The sequence below is a fragment of the Fundulus heteroclitus genome, chromosome 12 (assembly GCF_011125445.2).
Source record: "Fundulus heteroclitus isolate FHET01 chromosome 12, MU-UCD_Fhet_4.1, whole genome shotgun sequence".
NCBI lineage: Eukaryota > Metazoa > Chordata > Actinopteri > Cyprinodontiformes > Fundulidae > Fundulus > Fundulus heteroclitus.
Genome location: NC_046372.1, coordinates 6,062,530 through 6,085,209, shown reverse-complemented (window position 1 = coordinate 6,085,209; position 22,680 = coordinate 6,062,530). Strand labels below are relative to the sequence as shown.

General features: G+C 40.2%; 1 protein-coding gene across 1 annotated transcript in view; it reads right to left on the bottom strand.

The window, feature by feature from the left end:
- Positions 1-3,663: 3,663 nt before the first annotated feature.
- Positions 3,664-22,680, bottom strand: part of frmd3 (FERM domain containing 3) — a 71,204-nt gene continuing 52,187 nt past the window's right edge. Inside the window, exons 13-16 of the mRNA XM_036143827.1 lie at positions 22,192-22,260; positions 21,952-22,076; positions 11,536-11,773; positions 3,664-9,817 (exon numbers count right to left, since the gene is read on the bottom strand). Coding sequence (XP_035999720.1) covers positions 9,340-9,817; positions 11,536-11,773; positions 21,952-22,076; positions 22,192-22,260 — 910 coding nt within the window. The 3' untranslated portion in view covers positions 3,664-9,339. The remainder of the gene's footprint in view (positions 9,818-11,535; positions 11,774-21,951; positions 22,077-22,191; positions 22,261-22,680) is intronic.

Genomic DNA, 22,680 nt, shown 5'->3' with positions numbered 1-22,680 from the left:
TCAAACTGCCACAAAACTTGGTTTCTTTATGGCCAAAAAATATGGCAATTATTTGTTTTTATTTTTAAGGATTTGTCATGTGCTTTAATGATCCATTTAATCTTCCCCTCTTTGTTCTCTCCAGATCTGTTCAAAGCAGAACAAGGATTCTTAATGTCTGTTTATTTTTTCCCTTTTTTTTAATCTACTTTTTCTCTATTTTCGCGATAGTTAAATCTGTCACTCAGCTCCAGCTGACTTATAAAACATGTCTTTCACACCACTGCTTTTAATCTACAGCCTTGAAACACTTGCAGCACTCAACCCCCTGCTCCTTTTATTAGAGACAGCCCCCCCTGATGATCTAGACCCCTTGATCCAGTCTGATGCCGTATCTGATGTAAGAGCTTAGCTCTTTCTGCTGCCAGGTGTGTTTGTAGAGGTGCCTTTGATTAGACATGTAGACACTTCTCACCGGTAGAGTTTGTTGGTACCGTGTGGCACGTTTCCAGTCCCTGTGTCCGGGGGAGAATTTCATGCAGTGAGGGAGGTTTGTAATCGAGCTTTCCTTCCACGATTTTGATATTTTGTTGACACGAGTCTACAATAACTCCTACTTTATCTTGTGCATTATCTAATGTCTAATTTCCAGCTGTTTCATCTATGGGAAAACGGCCCCTGAGGTCGGCTGAACTGCATCTCCTGGAGGTAACGAGGTCTAAGAGGAAGCTCAGAGGGAGCAAGACCTTTTCTATTGTTGGAATAACCCGCCTCTGTAAAACTTGCCTTTAAACCCACTATTAGTCTTTGGTTTTTACTAATAGCGAGAATCAGTTTTCATTTTAACTTGGTTTTATTGTTTCTTTTAAGTGTTTTGATGCATTATCTTTTTACCTTCGTTTTTTATTGGATGTGTTTTAGCTTGTAGCAATGTAAAGCACTTTGTTTCAGCTGTTGGCTGTTTTTAAGCGCTTTATAAATAACGATGGTACGGTATGGTAAAACTGTCAGCCGCGTCCAACACATCTTCAGGTTGTGATGTGCACTATATTTACATCTTCCAGGTGCCGCAGCAGGTCACGTGTGACAAATCTTATTTCTTTCTGGTAAAGGCTGTCACCCTACATAGTTTAAGCACCCTCTCCAACGTTCTCCAACGGCCTCCACACTCACCAGACTCAATCCAACGGAGTACCTTTGGATGTTGGAACAGGAGATGTGAATCAGAGAGGTGCAGCTGAAAAACTGCTTCTTCTCTGTGTCATTACTATGTCAATAAGGCCCAAAGTCTTAGAGAAATGCTTCCAGTTTGGTTGACTTTATGCCAAAAAGATGTAAAGCATCTCTGAAGGCAACACGGTGGGTTCCAACCTGGCACCAGAGGGGGAGCTGGTGCCTATCTCCAGCGGTCATCAGGCTGCACAGTTTGCCAGTCCATCACCAAAGTCCATCACATTTGTATTTCATATATTTGATTTTACATTGCATGCAATCAGAGCTGATTGGTTTAACAGCTGGATAAAATAATAGACAACAGTAAATATATTCTATAGGGATCTTTATTGTGGCAGTTTTAACACAGGAAACAGCCCATGTTTATTTTTAAAACAAACATTTAAAGTTTCACTCCACAAAATCCATAAGGCTTGGATGTCTCTGTTTTGTTTTTTTTGTTTTTTTTCAGGTTGATTTTTAAAAGAAATCTCCCAGAGCGGCTTAGTCAAAGAGACAAAAAAAAAATAAAAAAATAACAACAGCAAAAACAGACACAAATCTAAAAAAAAACAAACCCAAAGAGCAGCAAAAACTAACAATTTGGTTAGAAGTTTACATACATTTATCATGGGTGATTTTGGGCTTATAATAATGGATTGAAATCCTGTTTTTTCCCCCAGGTTGTAAAAACAAGAACTGGGTGCACAGTATTATAATGGATTTTACATAATTCATCAAAAATATCCAAATAGTCTCAAGCATCCCCACCAATATTTGGTTAAAATCTCTTATAATAAGAATCGTGACCGCTGGTGTTTGGCGCACCAACAAGCTTCTGCCATAATTTGGACTTTAAAAGAAACACTGAAGTTGCACATCTTGCAGTGTTAACACACACACACACACACAAGCACACACACACAAGCACACACACACACACACACACACACACACACACACACACACACACACACACACAAATAAGCATTCAAATAAAACCCTAAAATCATTATGACTATGCGAAGGATCACTGTATGTATACTTCTGACCGAAACCAAATATACCAGAAAACAATCAGTTTGCTTGACAATTGAGAAAAAAATAAACACCACAGGAACCGTGCAAGATAATCTGCTACTGTACATGCCCATAAAACACCGAATAAATAAACACCCCCCAACCCTTTACTTAAGATCCAGCATTTTTGCATATTTAAGACCTGAGTTTTAAAATCTCAAATACATTTGCTAAAAACAGTTATTTTCAAGCCATAAAAATTCCAGTAATTATGTTTTTTTTCTCTTTTTGCCAAATTTTATCTTTGATGACAGAATAGCCAATTGTAATTAAGATTAAGGGATAATCTTGGCAATCTGACATGGCATATCTTTTTGTGAATTACTGTATTATCAGGATGCTAATCACAGTTTGATCACAACCATTATCAGCTGTACTCTCAGTCAAACTACTACCATACTGCTTATCAAACATGGGAGGCTAATTAGCTCCAAACAGGAGCTAAAAGCTCAAATTGATCAATTCTCTGTGTCATATCAGGCTGTGATGAATTTGTCGTCTCAGAACCAACAGACCCTCTTTGCCGTTTGCAGTGGTTAAACGTTTTTACATTTGCTTTTACAAACTGAACCTATCTGCATCCTCCCTGGTTGGTTGACAGTGACTGAAATTCTGTTAAATGTATGTTTCCCTAAACTGAAACCATATGAATCCACTGCGTGGCAGCTGACATGCGAGCATTCGGTTGGGACCAAAGCTTGTGCTGACGCTTAGCTTTGATGGGTTACAAACACAGCGCAGCAGGGGTGACGTCTTTTACGGCTTTTAGAGCCATAGATTTAAATGCCCAAACTTTTGAAATCACTTGAATGTTTCGACTGAAAGGAAAGTCTTACAGAGTTAGCACAGCAAACAACATGTAACCAATGTTAAGTAGATAATTGAAATTAAAGCCTAACTTTGAATGAAAATAAACCTTTTCGCGAGTATCTGGGATGAGTGTCTTTTGTTCTTCTCTCAGCTGATAAAAACACGGATAACATGCATCAATCTAATAGGGATGAGACAGCCAAGCCTCTACATAGCTTTACACAAAGACGTACACAGGGAAGAAGGGAGGAGAATCTTTGCCTGCAGTGTGCCTGTTCTTTTTTTTTTCTTCTTTTTTTTTAAATTTAAATCACAACTATAAACACAATATTTACAGATGAGGGCATGCAGTCTGCATTGAGAGCTCATGGAGCCAGGTGAACTATTCCCAAGTGGATGCAGCACAGCAATCAAGAACGAAAAACCGGTGACAAACTACCCCTTTATAAATGTATACATGTGTAAATGTTGTTTTTACATAGACTTTTTCTTTTTTTTTTTTACTTCTGCAAAGTTTCACACGCCTTTTTCATGCCTGTCCTTACATTGAGGAGTAAAGACAAGATGACATTTCTATGTCTGTCATGGGATAAGGATTTTTATTTTTTTTTACAGGGTCAGTGCATTATGGGTCGGGTTCATCCTCCACAGTGAAGCAAAGCTGAACTCAGATCTGCGACGCTTGAAGCGAACGTCGTCGTAGCACTCTGGCCCTTTGCTTGGTTTCAGCTATGAAAGTCAGTGCATGTGCTGTAGTAGGAAAATAAATGCTTTGTCTCAAATACATGTTTCTTTTTATTACTGCATATTTTCTATGCATAAAAGCTTGCAAATGCATAAAGTGTATAAAGTCACAGAACAATAGAGCTACTCATGAGACATCTGATAGAAGAGGATAAAGAGGGATTTGATGGTAAATTCTGCGCTGTAAGCCTCATAGACTATATGAAAGTGAGTCATGTAAGGTAAATGATTCAGCATTACATTAGTTAGGAAAAGACACAATGTTTCATCTATGATGATCAAACCGTTCTTATCAGAAGGACACGGATGCACACACAGCTGATTAAATTAGGCAGACAGTCTGTAGCTGTATTGGTTCCACATAAACTGCTATGTATAGTGTGATTGTAATGCTGCATGTTAATGTTTTCCTTGCCTGACATCTGTTTTCATGTTATATAAACAGCTGGGCTTTCCTGAGAGTAAGCTACATTTTTTTTTTTTTGTGTATCCGAGGTCGTCCGTGTTCTCCATTGTATCTCTTTCGTAACCATTACCTGTGGATAATTCACTGATGGTTGTGTGTTTTTTTAAAAGACAGGGATGAAGTTATTCCAGACTTTCTTGCTTTGCATCACTTTAACGATTCACAAACTAAAGAACTGAATGACACAGACTAAGATGCTACACTGCAGCAAGTTCCTTAAATACTTTTTAAAAAGAAATGGCCTCTTTAAATCCTTTTACCACTTTAACCAGAACATGTTGGTGAAGATTCTGGACTTCTATTCTGAAGCTGAAGATGTGGCACTTCCCATCCAGGAAGCTTTCTCAATTCGAAGGTTCTCAACTTCTTCACCTTCAGAATAGAAGTCCAGTTGTTTTATTTTTTAAATTTTTTTTAAATTTTATTTAGTTAACCAGAACAACAGCAATGCATACGTAGTCAGGTCTTTCTGCAGATCATCCCAAAAACAAATACAAACGTTCAAATTAGTGATTTACCACTATTCTTTACGGCAGTCAATTGCTTTGATGATTGGACCAGTCTTAAGGTTCTCACACTGTGGTACGGGTTCATCTGTTAGTTTGGGTGTTATGCTGCACTTGACGTGTCACAGAGCTCAGAGGATGAGTGCATCCAAGTCACAAGCTGGCAAAGAAATTGTGATTTGCTAAACCTAGAGTGTTTGCAAAAAAAACTACCCTGCTGCCATCTTGGAGAGCAAACAGCAAGTGTAACCATGCCGCCGACGCATGCGGGATTATTGAAGAAAGCGAGTTTTAAAAAAGTGCTGTTAAAGTAAGACAGGGTGTTTCTTCGGATGAAACAGAAAAATTCAGTCGATTGGACTAGACCCACGACAGAAGCCAAACAAGTGTAGTAGGAATTATGAGCTGTCAGACATTTCACACGTGGATATGCAAGCTGCTTGGTGTTGTCAGTGAATGACACAGCTTGTTTACTTCAGGTTGGGAAAGAATCGTCTGTGGCCAAAACTAAGGAAAACAGCTGTTATCACCCTCAAACTAAGAATATTCCTTTTCTTTTTTTAACTTTTAGTTAAGTTTACTGGCAACTAGCGTTACATTTGAAAATCCACAAATTTTCTAATAGTGAGTCTGCAGTAGCTAAAGTCATAATCTAACAAGTCTCTAGCCTGCCTTGAACAGTGAACTTGACAGTTATTGTCAAATGACTGACTGATGATGTAGATTTTTGGGAAAATTTACATAAAAGGGCCAAGACATTATTTTCAAGCAGTTTAAGTATCGAAAATAGAGTACCGGCTTACGTTTGGGATTTATTGAGAGGCTTAGTCCTTTACTGGTAGAAATAAATAATTTCTACCAGCAAAGTTAACAGAGTTCTTCTGGTTAGAACAGGGGTCATAACCATATTTCATAAGACTTTACTGGCCTAAACGGAGATAACAACCAAAATATATAAAAACCAGAAAAACTAATACTTAAAATAATGAGATATGAGCATTCTCAATAGTCTGTATTACCATATTTCATGGAAATACAGACCTACAGAGATAATGTAAATATTACAATGATGGTCTAGGCCCAGACAGTTGAAAACATACTGTATATTTAAATTCACTGTATAAAATTACATGACATTTTTTTCTCATTATCTGACATTAAATTACTAAACTTTCCTGTTTAAGGTTAGTTAGGATCGCAACAACTATAGTTCAACCTAAGTATGGATAAATACGAGAATAAAAAGTGTGTTGTTTTTTATTAGCTTTTAAATTAAGAAGTTTGTACACTAAGATTTCTCTACCTTTAAATTTTTTTGGAAAGGTGTAATGGCTTTGTGAGCTTCTGATAAGTAAATTCCTGATAATTGAGTAAATTAGAGGCACAGCTGGGGCACGTCTTCTGAGACACTGCTTCCTTGTGTGACATTGTGGAGAAAATCAGTAAGATCATCCAAAATAAAAAGAAGAGAATTGTTTTCTCTCCACAATATGGTTTATCCTTGGATATGAGTTCCACATGCCTAAAGGTGCTTACATTCATCTGTCCAAATAAATAAATGCACATGAATGAATGAATTCAGGAAGGAGACAGGTTCCTGAATGGTGCCAAAGATTAACGTGTTTTGGTGCAAAACGTGTATAAGAATCCGAGAACGGATGTTGCCTGAAGCTGGTAGGAGTGTCATTATCCACAGTGAAATGAGTCCTGTACAGACATGGGCTAAATGGCCAATCAGTGAGGAAGAAGCCATTACTCCAAAAGCATCATAAAAAGCCAGGTTAAAGTTTTAAAATGCACTCAAGAACAAAAATATTAATATATAAAGACATGTTCTATGCTCCGTTGAAACTAAAATTGATATTTTGACTATTAATGACCAACACTACACCAGGAAGGAAAAACAGCAAAATGTGCAAGCCTCAGAACAACATCCAAACTTGGTAGTATGGTGGGGGCAGAATCATGTTATGGATTTGTTTTGCTGCTTCAGAGACTGATGCATAGAATGCATAGAAATATTGATGTAACATCTCAAGACATGAGCCAAAAAGCATGAGGACAAATGGTACTTCAAAACGTCACACCGTCACATCATTTCCTAAATGGCTCAAGGACAACAAAGTCCACAGTTTGGAGTGTCCAACAAACAGCTCGGATGTTGGTCCCATAGAAAAATCTGGAAACAATTTAGTTAACTGTAAATGATCTGAAACAGGAAACGTTTTGTCTGATTTATACTCAGAGCTTGAAAGAAAAAAAAAAACATGCTTTTGGCTGGATAGTCCTATGCTGTTTATACTTGAATTTAACTGTTTAAACAGATGAACGCAATGCTGCCAGGTATCTGGAAACCGTACCCAAGAAGAAGTAAGAGCTGTGGACGTCAACAAATCTCTTCCTATATCTTGCTTTATTTTTTTTTTCACCATGTTATCATGCAAGGAAGCAGTGTGTTTGAGGTGTTTCCTTAAAGGAACAATAAGTAAGATATTTACTGTAAAATCAACCTAAATCATTCTTATTTGTCACCAGGGATGTAAATAACATTCCCTATAAACAATCGGTCGTCTCCATCAACAATGTCTTAGTCAAGTTTGTCCTTTCGAACCTAGACGTACGGTCCGGAACTACTTCTGTTCAGAGTGTAGCCCGTGTTTACTTCCTGGTTGCTGAGCCAATCATATGAGAGTTCCCAGGGTTCCCTGTAAAGTAAGTTCCCTGTAAGTAAAAATTCAGTGCAACAATGGACAATTGCGTAAATGGCAGTTGTCCGTGAAAGACATTGTATATGTTGTTCCGATTTCAACCACTAGGTGTCATTATTACTTAACATTCCTTTAAAATATCTCCACTAATGTCTTTGTTGTGGCCTATCTGAAGCTTTCAAAGCCATTGACATCATCATCTAGGTTTTATCAAATCTGACTGTATTAATTAATATTTTAACACTAATTCCCTGTCATTATTTTGGCATTTAGCAAATAGAAACAACATTGATAACTGAGGTAGGAAATGTGTAGTCTGGTTCAATGTCAGATAAACAGAGAAAAACAATATGTATCTTTTGATACAGGGTATGTAAATATCTGGTTTTAGCTGTAGGTGTGAAATGAATCGTTCACAGGCGACAGCAATGTGGCGAAGAGGTGATTCGACCCAGAGACCCTGTGGCACAACAGCTTTAACAGTTTGTCAAGATAATAGTATGAGAACCGTTCGACCAAGCCAATCTAAAGCCTCGCTCATCCAGTCATGTTTCATCTATTGGTTGAGTAATTAGAGTCGAATGATTAATTATTTTTCCAACACTCTGCTTCTTTACTTTCCACTAACACATACACAAAGCTTCTTCAAAAGTTAACACATCACAAATCCTCAAGTAACCAATCTGAGTTTCATTATTTACTTCACACTCTTTCCTTTTTTTCCCCCTTCGGGCTTCTTTTTGCTCCATTTTTCTAAAGGTCTATCATGTTGAAAGATGAAACCTAACCGACGAGTTAACATTTAGTTCACGAAACACTTAAAGATTTCACGAAAGAAATCCAAATATCACAAACTGCTTTGTTTTTCTGTCCGGCTTTTTTTCTGTTCCTTCATAAATGACATCAAATAATCTGAAAAAGCTGAAGCTGAAGGTTTTGTGCTCTAACGTTTGCTGGAGTAAAACCAGGGCACTACCACAGAGACAACATGTGTTGATGGTAGTCTTAAAAAAATAGTTTCTCAACACCCATCATTCTGATAAACTTGCAGCAAATTAGCTTTTTTTTTTTCTAGTAATCTTTTGTAAACTCTTAATCTGAAAATAAGCTCAAAGTTGATCTTCTGACTGAAAAATTCCTGAAAGATTTGAATCACATAAAAATGTACAAAACTTTAAAAACAACTTATTTCATAATGATAGCAATTTTCTATATCTTTGTGAAGGTATTTTGTTTAAACCTGTTGCTCAGACTGTTGCTTTTATTGTGTTTACTGGTAAATAATTGTTTTCCCCTCTTTCAGTCCCCACCCACTCCGTCATGACTGACAGACTTTATAACCAATCAGGCGATCTGGTTCAAAGGACGAACACCAATCAGAACCGTTTGTGAAGTCTCTGCCTCAACTTGTCAGCATCAGGAGTGGAAAGGCCTTTAAAATGTGAAGTAAAACCAATAAAACCAATTATTATTCATTTTCCTTTCCTCCATAGCTTCCCTTTGTTTATTCTCAGGTAATTTTTTTGCCAGAAATGTCAGTCTTACCAAGTGATTCAAATTCATGATAGAGAAGGATTTCTCTCTGTAGTCTCAGCTTTACTAAGGTAAATCATTCTATCACTGAGGTGAAAGAAATAGACTTGTTTCCATGTTGTTTAACACACACTCATTGCTGAACAAGCGATTTCACGTTACCTCATTGATAGTTTGAATCTTTTCCATCCAGGCTTTTTAAGACGTATCAGATTAAATCACATGTTTAGACAGACATTTGGGCCCAGCTTTCTTTTTCCTTCATTCATCCCTTTTTTCCCCCTCCGTTCCTTCGTCCTCCTCAGTCAGACCACAGGTTCTCCATGGCCATGCTGATCTTGCACAGAATCCAGCGTCGGAGCGGGCAGTAATACTCGTAGTGGAACTGCTCAAACTCCGGCGTCTGACGGATCTCGTGGAGGAACGACACGTCGATGTCCGACTCCAGCAGCAGCAGCAGTGTGGGCACAGTGATGAGTAGGACGCCCATGAGCACGGCGATGAACCTGGCTATGCCCAGCACCCAGGTGTTGACTCTCTCATTGGACGAAAGCAGGCGCAGGCTACTGGCCAGGACCCCGCTCATTCCGCTTCTGGCGGCCAGGCGAGCGCGCTCGTACGCGCGGTCTCGCTCCCTCTCGGCCTCCAACTGGGCCTGGATGTCGGGGTCGGCATGGAGCTCCCGCAGCAACCTTGCGGGACTCTGGATGGGTGAGAAGAGCTGGTTGACCCCTCCCTGACTGTCCTCCACCGGGGTGGGGAGCATGCTGACGCAGGGGCTGCAGAGGGGAGACAAAATGTCAGTAGACGTCGTACGAAAAACAGATCATACAGCAAAATGCAATCAGGTAAGGAAGCATCTAGGATTAAGATGTCCACATGTGTGCACAGGTGAGTTTATCAGTACTTTTGATGGTATGATGCACAGTTGAAACACAATTTAACTACATACAATGCGTAAAAAGATTCATAACCATCTTTGCTCATTGTGTGACACTAAATCAGACTATAATGTAAGTTAAGATTATCATAATTATATATGTTTGCTAAATGTCAAAATGAGAACAAAAAAATATATGTTTGACATTAAGACTAAAGGATTCTGGTTTTAAGATTACCCCAAGTCATTTATCTTTTGACAAATACCAGAATAATTGGAGGATACTTTTAATGTTCTTCAAATTTAGAACTTTACATAGAGTAAAATTATTACACATTTTAAAAATGTTGGATGGCCCATATCATGATACCATAGCTCTGTAAGTTACTGAGAGGTTAATTTAACCACATTGGAGTTAAACCTAGGCACGGTTGTGGCTGTGTTTTAAGGAAACATCTGAGACACACCACCTCCTTGCGTGATAACAGGGGAAATAAAATTGAATAGGCCAAGATAACAGGAAGAGAATCATGGACCTCCACAAGCCTGCTTCATTCTTGCGTACCATTTTACAGATGCCGAAAGGTACATCCGTTGTACTGTTTAGTTGTCCCAAAGATGGATGTGTTTCAGTCTGAAATGTGTGCCTCAATTAAAGGACAAAAGCCAAAGAGCCTGCAAATCTGCAAACACTGTGGCTGTGTGTGTGTCATTATCCAGCAATAGGTCCTGTGGTAACACGAGTTTGGGCTCAAAGACAGCACATAAAGCAAACGATTAGTTTGCAAAGGCACTCTGACAAAATCCTTTCTTTTTGAAGACATTTCCTGCAGTGTGAGAATGCTAAAATTAAATTATTTTGCTATCAAAGCAGAAAGTTTCCAATCCGGTGAAAACCATCCCAACAGTGCAGCATGGGGTTGGCAGCATCATGATGTGGGAATGTTTTTCTGCAGAAGGGACTGCTGCACTTCACAAAACAGATGACCTCATAAGGAGGAATTGTACGTGGACATATTGAAGCAACATCTCAAAACAACAGTGATGAAGTTAAAGCCTGGGCTAAAATGAGTTTTCCAATTACAGTGACCCAAAGCCTGCCACCAGATGAGTGGTTTAACTTGTGATCTCAATATCAAAGAAAATTTGTGGGCAAACTTCTGAATGTGTTTTCAAGGTGGCGTACAACCTGACTCAGTAAACCCGGTTCTGCAGGAAGAAAGAGCCAAAAATCCCACAAACTATTATGAGAAGCTTGTGAAAGGACACCAATCATACAGGTTAAAGGGCGAGTCTATCAAACATCAAGGAAATGTGTAGACGTCTTAACTTGAATAAAGTTGAAAAAGCATTGACACTATCTCTCAATATTGTTGTATTCAGAAAATAGAAATAAATCTGATAATGCTAATAGACATAAACCCTGATAAGTTCAGTCTGATTTAATATCAGGCAGTGAGATGCAACGATGGTTATGTCCTCTGTTAACGCTTGAAGTTATTCAAATAATATTCTTTTTTACCTGCTGGTTGCTCAAAACCAAGTTATTAAACATCACATTTTCCATATTAAAACTACAAACTATATTTATGCAACTCTAAAGGGTTCATTGTAGACCTGTATGCAAGTTCAGATATGGTGAGGGCATCGCTGCCCTCGTCATCTTCCTCCAGTCCGTCTTCAGCTTTGGGTGCTTGGGGCGGCAGATTTGAGGTTTCCAGGGAAACACAGTGAGGCTGCAGGTCATTGATCAAAGAGGAGTTTCCTCTCTCAGCACTCGGCCGTTCTGTGTCTGCGGCAGCTGCAGAGGGTTCGAGAGGAGACAGCGAAACGGGGTCTTTCACGGCCACAACACCTGGCGAAGGAAATTTGCAGAAAAAAAAAGGCTTAATTTATCATTCGGGGAAGATAAATGTGATTTCAAACAGACGGAGACAAAGTGTTATCACACTGAGGAGTTCATTTCTTACTGGATAAAACAAACAAACAAACAAAAACATCATCCATTTTCCACCTGACTAACCCAGTATGAGACGAAGTGTTAATCCAAAAACCTTAGTGGTTTCTTCATGTCTGTTCTGTTTCATAAGAGAAGGTTGCCAACGCCGACTTCAGCTGCAAAGCTTGTGCTCTAGTTCAACACGTTAACCACATGGTGGCGCTCCAACACCACTTAAGGACAGAACAGGTCAAGCTTAAAATGAAATACATCTTCCCTAAATAAAAGTGAGGCAACCAAATTTGATTTAAGTGTAAAAAAAAAAAAAAAAAAAAAGAGGTCAGTTATGTAACTTGTTGATACGGGATGACGGATATACCAGAGCTCCCGCCTGCTCGGATCAAAGTACACGTCGCAGCTGTAGGATGTTCTGTATGGCCTGCAGAAGCCAGCGGGGGGAATTTAACCGCGCACTGGCCGCAACCAACTTTGTGATGCTGTTTGTGCTTCTGTCTCTTCCAACTAGAGGCTCGTGTCAAAGTAAATCTCCTTGATGACGTGTTAAGGTCTGACAGGAGAGCAGCTGTGTGTGGATTTACTGAACTCCGAGGTGTTGACTCAATGATGAGTGAATGAATCTAAATAATGAATCTAAATACAATCTATCTAAATAAGTGATGCGTGTGTTAAAAATAAAGCCAGCTGTTCCTGCAGCAGAGCTGGGGGGGGAGGGGGGGGGGGGGGAAATGTCTTGAGAAATAAGACTCAGGTAGGGAAGAACTTCCAACTCCAGAGCATGTCTTGCTGTTTTGTGATGAAACACACATCTGTGCAAGATCACGGCTTGTGCTGACGGATGAAGAGCAAGTGGTGACAGACAATTACCACAGAAGGAGAGTCAGAAAAAAAAGTGAATGTGTGCAAAGCTTAAAGCCTGGGAATATGGAAACGGTCTGAGTGACTCAAATTCCAAGTTTTGGCCCATATGGGTGTCAGGATCTGAAGTAAAAATATTTTGCTTCTGTATTATCTTCCAGAACTACTGATGCACAATGTGATGTTTATGGACATTTGTATCTCGCCAGAATAACCTCTTATTTCATCGAGGTAATCACCTCTTGTGATCTAGTAATCACAAGAAACCTTTCTATGACCTTGACCTTAGTAATGCTCAAAATAAGTTTCTTATTGGCATATATTTCCAAGGCTGACTTGAAGTAATTAACTTGTTTTACCAATTTAGAAACACAGAAATGATAATTAATCCTAAATGATTCATGAATTACACAACACCTTCATTATGAAGTTGTCTTTTTATTCAATGGACTGACTCACAAATCAGATAAAAATATTAATGTGAAAACATCCTCAGTCACAACTTACTATGTCTGAAGGGAAAGTTTGTTGACATACTTTGGCTTCTTCTAGGCAAACAATCCAATTTATCATCGGCTGTCCTGATATGGCTCTCAGATAACCTAAAGTCTGAATCTGATTGGCTGAGCAACCGATCTGCCTCTGATTGGTTGGTTAAACCCTCATGGCCACTCCTTTTCAGGAAGCACAAGTTGCTTATAGAAGAGTTGAGTCCAGTATGGGTCAGTGAGTTCATTGTTACAGATCTGGGTGCGGTGAATGTTTTGTGTCTGCATTGTATGCAGCATTTGTCAAATTTCATGTCAATCTGTGACAGATTTGACTCCATACACCTCGGACAGGTGTCCAGCAACACTTGGTAACTTCCTTTGAGGCCATTTTCTTTTTTGTTCAACCCGGTTTCCGATATAAACTGTAGAGCAACCAATACCTCCAACAACCTGGGCCAGAACCAACAGCTGCCAATTACAGAGAGTGACTTTCCCAAAGTCCAAAAGTTCAGTCCTAAGTCTTGGCTCTCAGTCCAGCTCTAATGGTCATTGTTCGCTTCAAGCCTGATTTCAGACCACAGTAAGGAGCTCAGTGCTTTCTTTAGTGGTGGTTCTGGTGCTGAAAACTGATGGGTCAAATAGGTTCATCCTCCCCTTTGTCTTTCCTCTCACAGATTAGTATCAGTATCTTTGTTCTGTAGATTTGTTATGAGTCTCCTTAGTGGAATAAATCTCTCAGCATCATTATTTATACTGCTGTACTCCTTATCATGCTAATTGCCAATTATCATAGACTTTTCTTATATTTATTCATCCAAGTGCTGGATGTATTGCTTTTTAATAAAATGAATATATTCCTAATAAACTGTGTTCCATCCAAAGGTGAAGAACTCGTACTTCAAGCTGAGAACGGCTATGAAACCAACCGATTTGCTAGATTGTGTGACTGGTTGATTGATGAACCTTAATAGAGTTTAACAACATCACACCATTTGGTGCATTAGCGTTTGCTCACATTCTTATTTTTCATGTCTATGAGCTCATACTCTATAATGTTTCACTCATTTTTAATTGACAAAGGTCTGAAAGGTTACTGATTCAAATCACAGCGTCTGCCGTCCTGTGCTCATTTTAAGTGAAGTCCTATATACATGTTTTTTTTTCCTGGATGCCCTGCTTTCCTACCAACAATACAAGGACATGCGTATTATGTTAATTGGACAAACTAAAGTCCATGATGTGTGGTCAAACCACATTGTTCATTGTCTGTGGTCAGTCACCACAGATCTACAGCATGTAGAGCGGTTACTCGCAGGGCTAATGACTTCATCAGAGTATATTGATGACAATAGAAAATCAAAAAATCTTTAGGGAAATCTTCTGTTTGCAGCTCCCGTTTACATTCCTGTCTGCTTACTGTCCTGCATGCTCTGATGAAAACCGCTCCTGAGATGAAATGAACAGCACTTGGAGGTGTGAGATTCCTCTGTGGTCACCACACCAGCACACTGACAGTGGAGGGTTTTCCAGCAGTTATGCAAGTGTAGACAGGCCTATTAATCTTTGTTGTGCAATGAGAAAAAAATCTAAATCTGCCCTTTACTTATTGAATGTTAACTTTACTCTCTTCAATGTTCTTTAAAAAAATTATTCACAACTAATTCATGTGAAGAGTTATTATTTTTGAAATGCTTTATTTTCCAAAAATGTAATTGAAGCGAAATTGTTTTGTGGTCTAAGAGTTATACGAGCGCTCCACTAATGCTGGAATCGGTTCAGTGAGGGGAACTGGTAGATTATTTTGTTTTCGCTCACAAGGAATCTCTTTGTCATTTTAAGTTGTTGTGACAGAACTGGTTAAATATGATTTCACTGCTCAATGTATAAACCTTAGCAGCCTACAGATACTGGAAGCTAATTTGTAGTTAAGTCAAAGGTAATCAGGATATTTGAGCATACAGCATACTCTTTTCTGTGTCGCTCCACTGAAACCCCTGAAGCTTCAAATATTAACGGTGGAAGAAGATATGAAGTGAAGATAAAGCGATGGAGAGAATGACAGAAGGGGAAGAAAGGGAGGAAGACTGGGAGGAGAAAAGGAAAGAAGGTAGGAAGTAAGGTCTGGAAAAAGAAAGAAAGGATGAAAAGGAGAGAAAAATGGCAGAGGCAAGAAGGGGAAAAAGACAGGAACTAAGGAAGGAGGCAAAAAGGGAAGAAAAGAAAACATGAATAAAAGACCAAATGAATAGGTAACTAGGTAAAGGAGAAAGGAAATACACCAGGAAAATGATAGGAAGCAGAAAGAAAGGAAGGAGAAAAGAAGGAAGTGAGGAAGGAAATAAAGATGGGAGGAAATAAAAAAAAGAAAAGAAAAGAGAAGCAAAAAAAGAAGGAAGGGGGGATGTAAGGAAGGATACAACATTTAGACTAAGGAATTGGGAATGAAATAAAACACACAAATATTATTCTATTAACTATTTTGTATATTTATTTAGAACTGGAAAATCCTTAAATCGAATTCCGGGCTTTTCCAAACTTTTCCACAGTTGTGTAGAAACCCTGAGCACTATGGGAACCTTCAGACTGAGAACATGCTCCTTTTATACCCCTAACCGCATTTCATCCTTTGTTTTTTTTTTTCTTGCACTGATCTTACTCTGTTCCAGCGAGCTCCTCTGATGTCCTGCTCTGGCGCCAGCGATCCGTCCGCCGTGCCCCACCAGCCTCACGTAAACGTCTCGCGCCGTGTGATTAGCTATCCGTAGATGGATGCTCCGCCGCGTCGTGATCTTGACCTGACATCTGGCAGCCTCGGCCACCACCACTGAGGCCGCTTGCTCCTCGAAAACCTCAATGTGGCCGGCCTGCCTCTGCTCCATCCCCTCGCCCTGCGCTCCCTCCGGCATCAGGTCCACCATCAGCCCCTCGGTCTGCCCCTGACTTCCACGCCTCCTGGTGTCCCCCGCTTTAGGACGCTCGCTGACTCTCAGCTCCAAGCTGCTCTGCAGGAATTCCCCTCCAACATCCCTGCCGTTCCTGCGCTCTAGAAGCTCCATGGTGCGATCCGACGGCAAACTTTGGCCCGGCTGAATGCAGTGAGAGAGCCCCCCCCACACACACAGACCCTGACTCGCCTGCTGGGCTCAAACGCGCAGAGACAGACGCCGTGAGACATTTGCCAGACACATGTCCTCATTCATGCACGGACTCAGTGGGCCCTCCTGTGAATGTCAGTGATATTAACGTGGAGCGGAGGGGGCATTAGAGGAGGATCAGGCCCAAAGCTGCAGTTTCTATATATAACCAGGTGGTCCTAGCAGCGGAGAAGCAGCTAATCTAGCCGTGATTACGGAGGGGGCAGGCCCGACCCCGACCAGGATAGGGATCACTTTCTTTTCCTTTCTACAAGTCGCTCTTTATCTCCCTCTTTTCCTCCTGAGATAAACTGAACTCTGTGGCGCATCTGTGCTCAAGGCAAAGGCAAACATTATTCACTGAAATACACCCCCTGAGCCCCCCGATTAACTAAAGGTGACGACTTGTCACATCACTCCCATGTCCTTACCATCTGCGACGCAGCAGTCTGAGTCCCGTTAAAACAACGCCTCCGCAGACCTAACCGGTATATACGAAGTTTGTGTTGGTGTGCTCGTGCGGGGATTTTTGGTGAACGACACCGGGACAAGCTGCACAAACAGGACAAGGGCAGCACTGACCTTGGGTCAGCTTCCTGTCCCCCCCCCCCACTAATGGTTGAGATTAGTGCTCTGAATATAGATGGTGTTCCTAGACCATCTTGAGGACACTTTATCCCAAAGTCCTTGCAGCAGCTCCTTCAAACGGTCGGCGTTTGACAGTTTATGGGTGAGAAAATGCTTAAAGTGGCTTGTTTTATTGATAAGGGCTGCAAAATTTATGAAACCAAGCGACGTGTGCTGCAGTAGAACATTATTAAGTGGAATTTTATCTTGATACTCAAACTGTAGCTTAATGGACCCTCAATTTGAAACACAACCCATGGTGTGAATAAAAGGAGGAGGGGGGGGGGCAAATTAAGGCTTGGACTCTGCCTAAAAAAGGCTACAATAACATTGTAGGATGTATACTGTGGGTTTCTTTATCTAATAGTACTTCTATTTAATAATTTACATTAAAACAGTTGTGGAAGAACATTGCAAAGTAGATGAACGTTTTCGTCGATTCTTTTACACATTTTCTCCTCAGTTTCTTTAGATCACACAAAGCTGTCTGAGGAGGACTGATAACCTTTCTAACATTTTCCTTCATGTTTTCCTAAATAACTCTAGCAGCTTCTGCTGTCCTCAGAAGCTGAAGTTAGCGGATGATTAATGATAAATGGCTGGTTTCCCAACTGAGCTGCTGATGGGGAAGCCCCAAATCAGATGCTACTGAAGAGGGCTGGAAACCAATCAGAGGAAAGCCTTTTACGGGTTTACCAGGTGGTTGGTTACTGAACATTTCCTCTGCCACAAGGCCAATGAGAACACCTGCCTGGTAGCAAAGAAATAGTGTTCAAAAAGTTCAGAAATGTCTATTTACTCCAGATCAGACCTATTATTGCTAACATTCTGTGACCTCTGGGTGCCATAATAGCCAAAACCTAACATGGTTTATTACAATTGGAATTATACCTGGAATTATAATTATTCCTATTAGGCTTGTAAAGTGGAAACAAATGGAGTCTGTCAAATATAGATGTTAATGTATCTTGTTAGGAACATTTCAATCTCAAACTGAAGAAACTGAAGACAATCAAAACACTAAAAATATGATTCTGCTTTTTATTATTGGAATGGGTTTTGATCATTTACATATGTAATCTACTGACTTTACAAATATGTATAATTGGAAATATTTTTGTCTTTTTATCACTTTCTTACTGTTTCACGCCACCAGAAAGATGGAGTGAAACATGTAAAGACCTTAGTGTACGCCGTCCATTTTTCTGACCGTGTCTTTGTTGATGGTGGGGATCAGAACTGATTACAGTCCCTTTGTTACGTTGTTACAAGTTTTTTGGAGGTGGCAAATGCTGATGTTGCCAGATCAGGGTCTGCTTTTAGTTAGAGTGACATCTGACTACAAAGATTATTGAGCGGTTCATGCCTTTCTTAAAAGCAATATTGATGGCATTAATTGTGACAAAATAAGCAAATTTCTGCAAGATAAATAGACATCAGTCTACTGTGGCACTTGCATGGGTTTGCTTTGATGTTCTGGAGAAAACAAAAAGTCCCCACTCCCCACCGCTACCCTCCACTGTAGTGGGATAATTCACACTAGTCTAACCAACTATTCCAAACCAAGCAAGTTGGGAGTGTTAAAGCTTTGGGCACTTAGATTTTATTTTTCCTCAAAAACAAATGATGAGGAACAAGAGCAAGAAAAGAGAAGGCAAGAAAAATACAGAGAAACAAGTGGGAGTTAATGCCACCGAGGTAAATCCTGTCCCCAGGGGCACTGGAGACTCAACAGGATGAAGATAAAACAGCATGATTTTGTTGTGAAGGTATAAACGGGAGGATGCAGGTAGACGTGTGGGAGTAGACGGAGAGTTAGAAAGAAATCAGTGGAGTTAGAAATAGATTTAAGGTGGTGGAAGATGGTTGACAGCAGAGTAGTTGAACCACGTGGATGAATGGGAGAAGAAGGTTTTATCATTAACGATGATGTACATGGAAAGATTCCTCAACCCTTCCTATTCTCATTCCTCCCAACTATGAAGGAGAGTTCATTTGTTTTCTACTCCTAATCCCTCATCCTTAGCAACTCTTTCCACCCTGGTCACACTCCACAATGATGGTCCTTCATCTCATACTACTGATCGTTCCCGTTCCTCAGCCATAACTCTTCCTCATCATTTCCTCAACCATCATCCCAACTCTTTTCACCTTCACTCATCCCTACACTGCTCATCCCTTTCAACAATAAACTCCTTTATTCGCTCTATCCCATTTTTTGATGTTTTTACTTCCCATCTAAAGACCACTGAGCATAAGTCTGTGTCAGTGGTCTCCTGAGATGGCTCGTCCGGACTAATCCTCCCTGATCCCTGGCATTGAAACTGTCAAGAGGAGGCTCCACCATTAGCTCTATGTTTGCACTTATCTTCTCTTTCCTAACTCTAATTTGAGTAATTTACTCCTATCGCTGCAGCGTGGTCCTGAATGAGCAGTCACAGAAGCAGGATTTGTCAACTTTTTCTCTTTTAGTTGCGTCACGTCAGACTTCTCAGCTACTGTAAGAACATTACCTGCTTGTCTTTTTAATCGTCATTTATTTGCTGCCGCTTTTTTCCACATCCTCCCCTGTCACTCAGTTTGTGACGCACATCCTGCCTCATCATTTAGCTCCTCTCTCATGTTGTCCCCCCTCTGCTTTCCATTCGCCCTGTCTGTCTCCACTCTAATGTAATCCTACCCTGAGCTCTTCCACACCGGCCTCTCCCTCCTGTCCTATCAACAAGTAATGGTAATTGAATCAAGCAATGGCAAACCGGAGGGGGTGAATAAAAACCAGGAAAGAAATGGTAAGAAAATCTCATGAACGTGCATAAAAAGTAAAAAGTGAAACACCAAAACAGAGGGTTTTGTAGGTATCTTTTATGCGCTGCATAAATCTAAGGCTGAGAAAAGGTTGAGTCCGGTGGAAATCATGGGAGGCTGATCAGATGACTAAAGCACTATGGCAACTAATAATTTATTCTGATTGCCCAACATTTCTTTCAGGCATAAAATAAGCCACGGGAGATTTTAGAGAAAAGACTGCAAAGTAAACATATATAATACATGTGTGTTCAGGGGGAGTGCGCAGCTATGTATTATTTTTTGGGTCTGGTACGGGCATGTACAAAAAGGGGAGAAAAAACATGTGCAAAATGTTAAAAGCGTTGTTTCTTTTTTACTGCCCATCTGGCACTGTAGCAAGCTGTGCAAAACAAGTCAGGTTTTAGCCTCCTGGTAACTTCACTTTAATTTGACATTTGAAAATTTTCATCCAGCTTTTAATAAAGGAGCTTATTGCTTCAACGTAGATGTAAGAAAATTAGGAAGTCAACTAAAATTCCTGTATTTGGTCAGTTTGTTCACATTGTCCCCCCCCCCAATTCAGAATTAACTTTGAAACATGTAAATTCATCAAAGTTTTCTATGTCCCTTATATCTATGATGCGAAAAGCAAACATGTGACCTTTGCCTATTTTCCCAGTAAGCATACTGGACATAAAAATATATGGAAGGTTTCTCCATAGATTTTAACCTTCCTTGTTGCTTCATACATTCACACATTTTTTTTAAATTCCTGACTAGGCATGCTGCATCTGGCTCTCAGCATAAAGAGAAACTCGTCTCAAATAATTAAAATGCACCTTCCTAGAGTTTATACAAGATTGTAAGATTCATTTTAGTTGAATCAACACTGCAAAAATAGAACTAAAAATAAGTAAAATTTTCTTGAAATGAATGTATTTACCCTTGATTTGAGCAGGTAAATAAGACTATTTGCCAATGGAATAAGATTTTAGCACTTAAAATAGGAAGATTTCATCTCCATCATCTTATTTCAAGTGCAGTATGTCTAATTATCTTATTTTAGGGGTAAAAATACCCATTCCATTGGCAAATAATCTTATTTACCTGCTCAAATCAAGGGTAAATACATTCATTTCAAGAAAATTTTTACTTATTTTTAGTTCTCTTTTTGCAGTGAATCCTTTTCACTGCATAACAGGACCGGCAATCCACAGATCTGTGCGTAACAACAGTGTTTGATACAATGACAGCCTCTGAATGGAAGTGGCGAACACCTCCTGCTAGCGTGTCGGGCGCGCGATCACATGACCTTGGCGCCGTAACGGCTTGTGATGAATGCATGTACTGCTACGCCCCTGCTGTTCGGATATCAACCCATTATTAGATTATTCGATCTGATCGAATGCTTTTAGTCAGCCAGAAGTCAGGTGTCAAAGGTTATCCAGAGCGGTGTAAATAACTGAGCAGAATTAAGAGCTTCAAAGAAACACAGTGAGCTAACTACCAGAATACAAGGGTAACCTGGAAGCATGAGAAGACTGACAAACGAATTATTCCCTATATACCCATGAGTGATTCTTAAAACATATATACATGGATCTTCCAATCCAATACAAAGAGTGTTAATCATCAGTTTTTTTAGTTAGAAAAAATAAAATAAACCTAATGTTTGAACTTAACGTCACTGGATGATGCGATCCTGAATCGCAAACTGAAAAGATTAAAAAAATAAATGAAACCTTGCAGACCCAGATTCTCCCGGGGGGGTTTGAACAGAGCGACTCCTCGGAGCCAAACGCAGCAGTTGTGATTGAGTTTTCCTTAATGATACAGCGGCAGATGTTTGCAGCGCGGCTGTGTTTGTGGGATGACAAAGAGGACATCTGACTCTGTGAAAACTACACACACACACGCACAGAGTCAGACATGCAGACACTCAGAGGCATGGTGGGATCCTCAGGGAAGATCATGGGCGGGGTATTTTTAGCGCGGTGCAATTGGTGTCTCCAGGGAGACGAGGCTGATGGAGGGAGGGAGCATCAGCTGCTCAATTAACTCTCGCAGGCTGAGAGTCGCACATGAGCTTCCTCTTACACAAGGGGGGGGGGTCCGGTGGGACTTTTCTGAGGCGTGTTTCATGGGTGCATGAGTGTGCTGCTGTGGTGTTCCCTCCTACCGGGGTCTGCCGCCGCCTCTTCGTACTCGTTGGTGGATGGCAGGGCGGGTAACAGAGGCTCCATGTTCATGATGAGATTTTTATGGCTCAGGGAGTTAAAGCTTCGACTCTGGCCAAACTGTGCTCTGAAGAAAAAACAACAACTGTTAGACACATTTAAGGTGAGAATCTGCTGCTGTGTCGTCAAGAGGCCGCCCGACGTGGCAGTCTTGTGAAGAACCGCAGGTGTCTGAGTCTCACCTGTGAACCTCTGGTGGTTCCCTCTGGATCTTGGAGCTGGCCTCGATCACTTCCTTTGCTACCCTTCCACTAACAGGAGGAGAAACACATATTTATGGTGTTACTAACAGCCATTGCCCTTTCCCTAAATACTGTATTTTTTTTTCTTTGTTAAGATGCATCTATTATTTACTTCCCCTGTAAAGAAGTAGGTGATGAGAAACTGTTTTAGTTTTAGCCCTAAAGCATAACGAGGTGTGAAATGCCAGGTTAGGATTCAGGAAGGTTTCCTCAGTGTCTGGTGCAAGTTATATTAGTGATGAAGGTGTACATTTTGAAATCACATTTAGGTTTTGAAATATGCTGTGATCAATATAGCATGCACTCTTTTACGTTTGTTGTAGAAGTTTGCAAACAATGTGAATAAAAATGGAATGCTCTCAGTAGTTTTGCTGACGTTGCAGAATATTACTGCTATTCTTAATTGTTTCATTTGAACAGCAAACAGGC